The 8,417-nt window shown below is 30.5% G+C and overlaps 1 protein-coding gene across 1 annotated transcript; it reads right to left on the bottom strand.

Annotated features, from left to right (window-relative positions):
* Positions 1 to 281: 281 nt before the first annotated feature.
* Positions 282 to 3,054, bottom strand: LOC134717645 (microfibril-associated glycoprotein 4-like). The gene is made up of 4 exons (XM_063580140.1): positions 2,956 to 3,054; positions 2,547 to 2,643; positions 1,175 to 1,339; positions 282 to 532 (listed from the first exon to the last, which is right to left on the bottom strand). Exons 1-4 carry the CDS (start codon positions 3,052 to 3,054, stop codon positions 282 to 284), a joined length of 612 nt encoding a protein of 203 aa, XP_063436210.1.
* Positions 3,055 to 8,417: the final 5,363 nt, after the last annotated feature.

Below are 8,417 nucleotides of genomic sequence, written 5' to 3'. Positions count from 1 at the left end.
TCAAGTTTAAAAAGAACTGACCAGACTCTGAGAAAGACCTAGTGATATTATGTTTTTTTTTTAAATTCACTGTTATGTACTGATTATTTGCTTTCTTTTTTTCTTGTAAAACAGAGGATAATTGATGTTAAAACATATTAGCAATCGTCGTGTTCTGTCTTTTTTTTCTATTTTCAGGAAAGTATGTTATCGATTCATGAACGAAAACAAAATTCTGAATGTTTTTTATTAAATATAAATTGGAAGCGGATAATAAAGTTAACTATAGTTCCAAATTATTTTCAATACTTTCGAATCATAATCTTCGTTGACTTCATAGAGTAGTATTGACCTTTCCAATGATACCATTCAATACCGTCATCGTACGATGTGTGATGTCCCGCCAAATACTTTCCATTCAGATTTGAAGTATGACGTTTATTGTACCACCAAGCTCCACTGTACGCAACGGCACAATTTGCAGGGCTATACGGATCGTTGTCGTTATCAAAAGTTGAAAACATCATACCGCTATGGTAGGAAAACGAGTCACCTTCAATTTGAGATAAGGTGACATTAATTTCCTAATTCAATTATTGTTTCAAACAAACGGTATAAGTACATACATCTTGAAATTGTTAAATATCTTATCAGAATTTTCGAGTTGACAGCCTTGTTTCGTCTCTATGAGAGGTACATGACTATGATTAAGGTCTCCTTTGTTTTATAAATAAACGAAAAAGACATAATTGGATTCTTACAAAGAAAAATGGATTACATTTTTGATATCAAGTGGTTTCACATCAGTAAAAAACTCAAGTAAAACAGTTTTTAGAAAACAACTCACACTATTACTAAACGTTGTAAACTAATTTAAGATTTGTGTTAAATTATTGAATAAGTATCTTGAGGTGTTTTGACATTTTTAAAGACTGCAAGATGTTTACATCAGACACATATGCTGTTTAGTAGATATTCGTATAATTGTTGGCACTAATACATTTTTTGTAATGCTGATATCTTACAACTAATAAGATCGCAGTTATTTGTAATTTTCACAATAAGGTAACATGTACAAAGTTTGTTTTGATCTAGTAGTATTTAGGGTTAACTGTGTTTGATAGTTTTGAGATTTTTGGAATTTTGTGATTCTTTGATTTGTTGATCTTTATACTGCTATTAGTTAGCCACTAACCAGCGTTTCCAGAGTAGTTATACACGAGAAGACGAAAATTACTCTCTTCATCAGCAATGGCAAAAACTGTATATTCTGCATACCTTTTGTTTCCCTCAAAATCTTCTAATTCGATCCTGATGTCATGATTGTTATGCGAAGTTATCTCATGAATGTTAACATTACCTGTAAATTACACAGATAAGAAAAATCCATCAGTAGGGAGGAAAATATTAAGTACATATCTAATACAACACCATATTTCATTTTGATAGGTGTTACATTATACTGTATTGCATAGAGTATATTATCGAACATTATTACAATACGGAACGTGTTCTAAGTTAACAGAATGGTCGTATATTTGATGCTTTAAACATTGTTAAACCTTTCGAAAGGATTTCACAGGGATAGGGACATCTGAAAAATAATTTTGAAAGTCAAGAAACAGGACACAGCTCGGCTGAAAGGACATGTATTTATGGCTGAACAAAGGGCCACAGGGTTGGGATTCATCATGTCACAAAACATAGATCTGAGGAACAGGGCACAGATTTGAAACTGGACATAACTTTAACCCAGGCATATATATTAATTTATTAAATGTATGTTCCTTGGTTTATCGGTAACTGCCTTGTCTTTTGTAATTTTTATAATTATGAAATCCCAGCCTTTTTATGTAGTATATATGTGTCTGTAAGTAATTTATATTTTTACTTTTTATTTATAACTGAGTTGTGCTTAAATGTCCAAATGTGTAAATATAATGATTATGCGAACCTTGTTTTTTTTTTTCTTTATCAACACGCTGATTGCTAACATGCAAGATCACAATGTGGAACGAGTACATGTATGCATGCATGATTTTTTTTAATAATGTTTGATTTATTGTTATATCATATAAATATATAACATCGCTATCAACATGCAATCTGTATGAGGTAACCGGGGCGTATTTGAAGTCACGAAATAGAGCCTGATTCAAAACGGTTGTGAATGTTAAAGCACTATAGCCATAAATGCTTGAAATATTACTAATCGTGTTATTGGAATCAAAATATAATATATCCAAAATATGCATGTACAGGTATTTCAAATTGTGAGGGAAAATTCTTTGTTGATTAAAAAAGGGATAGTAGAACATGTAGAAAAGAAAAAAAAATGCTTATAAAAGTAAAAAAGAGAGAGAGGGGCGAAAGATACAAAAGGGACAGTCAAACTCATAAATCTAAAATCTGCAATCCATATTCCTGTAGTTTGTCTTGATTGAAGTGTCAAAGTTACAATTTACAAAAATGATAGGCTTCGTTAAATGTAATTTTTATGTTAATTTGAGTAATGAAATAAAAGTTGTTTTTTTTCAATAAAACATACGTAGTGAAGTCATACCTACCCAACCAATATTCACCACTAACATTACCAAACCCCTCTTTGTAGGCAGACCATCCGCGATAAAAATCAACAAATCCGTTAATTCTTCTTTGTATTACCTAATTTCGTAAAATAATAAAAAAAAAATGCATATCAAATAAATAGATAAACTATGGGTTCCAATCAAAGAAGCTACCGTAAATTTGAACTTTCTTCGGATATTTTACGTTGGAGAGATGGACTTGGAAAACTTTCTGTTTGATTTTATATTTTCTTCTATTAGAAATAACATTCGTTTGCCATATAGGTTCAGTTAGGTGTATAGTGATAAACATGAATTGGGGTTTACAAGTAATTTTCAATATTTTGTGCAAGGTACACATAATGTCAATTGGTATATCATCCATGGATTCAAAGCTAATCAGTCTTACTGTCCATCTAAAATTTGCAGTGGTCATATCGCAATAAACAGGTACAGCTCGTTTTCCGTCAGGATATATAGTGTAAACACCGTCTGCTGGGTTTTTCATTGTAATGTCGGAGCACTCTCGTGGAAGTTTTGTGACTGAAATGCAAAAAGGATTGATATATATCCTGCAATCCTACAACATTGATATTGGGTAAACTTAGATCAAATTTGGTTAGAAAAAATAAATAAGATAAAAAGCTGTATGGAAATTTGGAAATCAAGAAAAACTCACATTTACGGGGAAAGTTTTAATTATTAAATCCTTTCAACTGTTGGTCATTGGATACGAAATTGGAATTAGAGGTATTCCGGATATAAACGAAAAACAAATAAATAATATTATATTGTCCTTTATATGGGATGGGAAAACAAAAAAAAGTATGTAAAGTATTGTCAAATCCAAAACACAAAAATGGAATGCAAATACTGGTTAACGTCACTAGATGAAAAATATGATACAGACGTTTTATATGTTCTTGTTCGGACACTACATGTTTAAGGCAAATACAAATGTCTAAATATTATAAAGAACTTTTATTTTCCTGGACTGACAGAAAATCCAAAAATCGGTCACGAAAGAGGACCTTTTAGAAAAAAATATATTCGGCAATTGTAAATTTAAATTCAAGAGAAATGCATTATATTTTGCAAATTTTGCCTCCAGTGGAATTTAAAAAAAAAGATATATGGGACTTGCACAATAAAGCCCCATGAAATCTTCGTTAACAACTCAACACATTGACGTTTTAAAAACGGAATATATCATACAAAGTCAATTTGATGGACCTATAAATAGTAATCAAGGGTACCAGGATTATAATTTAGTACGCCAAACGCGCGTTTCGTCTTCACAAGTGCCAAAGTCGGCTATGATAAGCTATATAACTGGTGATAAGAAAGCATGTGTGTACTTTTCGTTCTACATTATGGTTCTTTTGTTATATTCTTTATCTTTGTAGGTTTTGATGATCATGAAAAACAAATACATTCATTTGTTAATATTTGATAGTGTAGCTGTTCCTCACTTCTTTGAAATAGAAAATACAATCTTTCTTTTTAATATTAACCTTTAAGACAATGTAGCTTTTCTCGCAAGGAAAGTATGCACTTTAATTGAATATACTGCAATGTTGATAATCGAATATTTATTTTTACTATACGAGTTTTTGTGAGTTGTATAGCTGATACGAAATAGGATAGGATATGTGAAATCCTAAACCATTATATATAGGTTCTTTGGGAAAACAGGTTCTCGATAATATTGAAATACAAAAGCATACTAGCCATTAGGTCTCATGTTAGAGCACGGGATATCCTGGTTGCATAGCCTAGTAATATTACAACATGCAGAGCATGTAAGGTGATGGCCTTCTGATCTTTTCCCAAAAATAGATCCAATCAGGTGATTACATGTCTGAAATAACGTTGATTAAAGATGAAAGAAAGACACTTGTGAATGCTACATCTTGTTTATATTTAATATCACAGTTAATGGTATCTAACTTAATTCGTAAACCACTGTACATAAATCATGAAAGATAACAAAAACAAAATGACAATTAAACGAACAATATTTAAATCCTATTTATCACGAATACTAAGATTTTATAAAACAGACTGTTTAGTTTCTATAAGTTGTGCGGAATTCGGTTACGATAAGCCATACCTAAGGATCAGAAAGTATGCAGGGTTAGTGATACCGTAGGAGACGTATAGAATTGCGCTTCCGCTGGAGAAGAATAAGTATCCGTAATGTTATCAATACAGTGAGGTATTTGAAGGATTGATTTTGCAGTGAAATATGAAAACCTCACTGAAGTTTTCTCTGTTGCAATATATATTTTAAAAATTACCTCAGGCATTGCACATCCAAAATCATACCTTGATTCACCAGACTCTGTCATATATGTGTGTTTAAAACAGACCTAGTAAAAACCAAAAACTCCCTTTAAGATTATTGCAATATGATTCTAAGTATTGGAAATTGATATTGATCCCAAAACAACATATAGGATAACTAAAAAAAAATTGTGATATGAACTCGAGATATAAGTCCTTGTTCATTTTTGAAACCAAAATTACACACATTATCTGTTCAACCGAATTTTCACATCTTTCTAAATATTTTACCTTAATTTTAACTTCATAGAAACCAGGTATATCCTGAATCGTGCATGTATCAGCTTTCTACATGCCAATTTTCAACAGATGTTTAAAGTCATATAAAAAAGAAAAGGTTTTCCAAATAGAGGTACCACTAAAAATAACCCCTGGTTTTCTGGAAATCTTAAATCAGTATACTGTGCATTAATCCTCAATTTTGAATGCAAATTAAAAAACAAGTAAATATTAGCTCAAACTGGTCTGAATATATTTCTCTTTCACCAAAACTTTCATTTCTGTCAATTTGTTGGTTAGTTTAAGTAAACAATGGCATCAAATGCACTATTTTTTGTCCATGCAAGAAGGCCTACTTTCACTTACGTTCTAAATTTGAGGGAGTAATTGGTGGTGTGACACCTATTAAGATATAACAAATAAACGATTTTTACTTCATTCCTTAGAGTGTTTTAGGGAGTCTTTTTCTCCATACAATAATTGACATCAAATACAGCATTACACAAAGTTAAATATTTCTTTAATAGTGCAATAATTTTGTGTAAATAATATTTGTTTGACTACATTTATAGGCAGCTTGTACCTAGCTATACTGGTTAAAAATCTAAATATAAATAAAAGGAGAGTGAGATAAGCATCGATGAATAGGAAATAATAAAACAAACCTCTAGAGGTCAATATACAGACACAACGTAAACATAACACTTTTAATTAACGTAGCTGAATAACATTGTCATATGTAAAAAAAACACAACCATTTCCATCCTTCGTCATTCTCGTTTAGAGTTGATATAATGAAGGACAACACAAACAATAGTCTACGAACCACAGCTTAGAAATTAAAAAAAAAGTACCTCAGAATTGTCACAAAATACGTAATGCTGGCAATCTTGGACAATTTCAACATTACTACATGACAAACACTGCTGGCCTGCATCTAAATGAACAATAAATAAAAGTAAAACTGTTTTTTTTTTCTAGAAAATATTCAATAGACATAAATCGACTTGTCAAAATGACGTTCTAAATATGGTTTCTTTGCGGATTAATAAAAAAATGACTTGTTCGTACATTAGAATGTATCATTCGCAGTTTTAGCATTGATATTATGTTATAAACATGAATGTAAAAAAGATACGAAAAATACCAGAGGGACATTCAAACTCATAAGTCAAAAATAAACATTGTCCAAGCTGTACTTTCCTGATGTTTATTTTGTCATGGTTGCAGATGACGCCATCCACATTAGGCCGTCATAAAAACATCAAACATTAAAAAGACGGGAAAGTTCTTAATTGCATGTGCTATAACCATGATATCAAAGAAAACAAATTTTGACATGGTTCATGAATGACGGTTTAAAATTATACAGTTGAACCATTTTCTATTTGTAGACTACAATCATTAAGCTACTTGCCAGAAAGAGTAACTTGCAATAGTATCATCAAGAAGTTGACCCATCTGGACATATATTGATCTGCAATGTACACCTAAATGATATAGTTTTGTTTTATTGTTCAAACACGGGATACTATTTTTACAGGTTTTCACTAAAAGCATATATTCATTGTATGTTCATTTATATGAAAATATCATTAAAATCAAGAATATAGAAATTACCATCATGTCAATTACAAATAGAATGTCATTCATGTGTACACGATTCTAAAAAAAAATTAAAAAAAAAAAATGTGCTTACTCCTTGATTTCAAATATTGTATAATAAATTGTTGTATTATTTTTGAAATTAAACTTGATGCTCAATTACTATATCACGAATATATTGTTTGTGTGGATTTTTTTGTTAAAATGCTTTCAATGCAATTTTATATTCGCAACAACACACTACGCTTAGTACATATGTCAAAATGATAGTATATTTGATTTACGAAAAAACTTAATGTACTTACATGTTAGATATTACGGGCGTCTACGTTAGCGCGCATTTTGGGATTAAAATGCTTTCCGTTTGCGCACAGCTTTTTATTACATTTGGGCGCATTATATTACAGGTAAACTCAGGTAAAAAGGGTATATAATGAAATATGAATAATATAAATATTTATTAACTTTGAAATATATTTTAATCATATATATTACTCATATTATTTTGTATTCAAAATATAAAGTGTGCATGGTAAATTCTGTTATAACTAAAAGAGGGACGAAAGATACCAGAGGGACTGTCACACTTATTAATCGAAAATAAACTGACAACGCCAAGGCTAAAAATGAACAGGCCAAACAGACAAACATTGTACGCATGACACAAGATAAAATACTAAAGAATCAACAACAAGAACCAGCATATAATAGAGGCATACATGTAACTTCATTGCGAATTTTTCGGGGTGAACCAGGACCCCGAATAGTGATCTCTTTTTAAAAAATTTGAAATAATCTTAGTTAGTTTTTGAAGTTTTGTCAAGGCACGAACATTTGAAGTTGTTTTGTTTTATAGCAAATCGAGGGTAAAATCATTAGTATATAATGAGTATTAAACTTTCCGGATTGATAAAATATAATGCAACCGATTTATCTTGCTTTTATCCAACTTCTACCTCCTCGTGGGTGAGTAGATGACTTAGACTAACGGAAAGGGTAATTTTACTTAAGGTAGATCATACGCAAATGTTTTTTGAGACAAAATTTTCTTATAATTTGCCAAAATGAAGATTTTACTATGCTTTTTCAAAAATATAATAAAAAGTTTTGGTCACAGTGCTATTTTTCAAGCTATGAGTCGTTGAAAATTGCCTAAATTTGGTTAGTTTGTTCATGGAAAAACACATAAGTATGCATAAAAAAAGTTCTGTGAAGTGTGCATAAAAAAAGTTCTGTGAGATAGAATTTTGAAATAAATTGTGAGAAGATAGGTTCCGTAATATGTTTTACGAAAATAAAAAGACAACATGGTGTCACCGAACTTGTTTTCTTGTCACAAGTAAAAATAAAAAAAATCCCTATTAGCCCTGTATAAATTTTGTTCTAAAAGAGTTATCTCCTCTTAAATGGCTCATTTGCAAAAACCTGATTTTAAAAACCAAAAAGGTTGTTATTTGTCAAAATATTTTGGATAATACAATAAATTAACAAGTTTTCTTTGTATAAATAAACAGTCTAACCATAAAATTGCAAATCTGTTTCCAAATTTGCTGATTTGGCCAAATAACTAGACTGATTGTGTACTGTGATTGTACAATCCAAGATTGCGGAATACCATCAATCTACCTTAAACATAATTAAATAAATTTATAGATAGATAAGGGTTATTGCCTGAGCTTACCTTAGTTTACCTGTCAAATA

The sequence above is a fragment of the Mytilus trossulus genome, chromosome 5 (genome assembly GCF_036588685.1).
Source record: "Mytilus trossulus isolate FHL-02 chromosome 5, PNRI_Mtr1.1.1.hap1, whole genome shotgun sequence".
NCBI lineage: Eukaryota > Metazoa > Mollusca > Bivalvia > Mytilida > Mytilidae > Mytilus > Mytilus trossulus.
The sequence above is the reverse complement of the archived record's forward strand: the minus strand, read 5'-3'. Positions and strand labels throughout refer to the sequence as shown.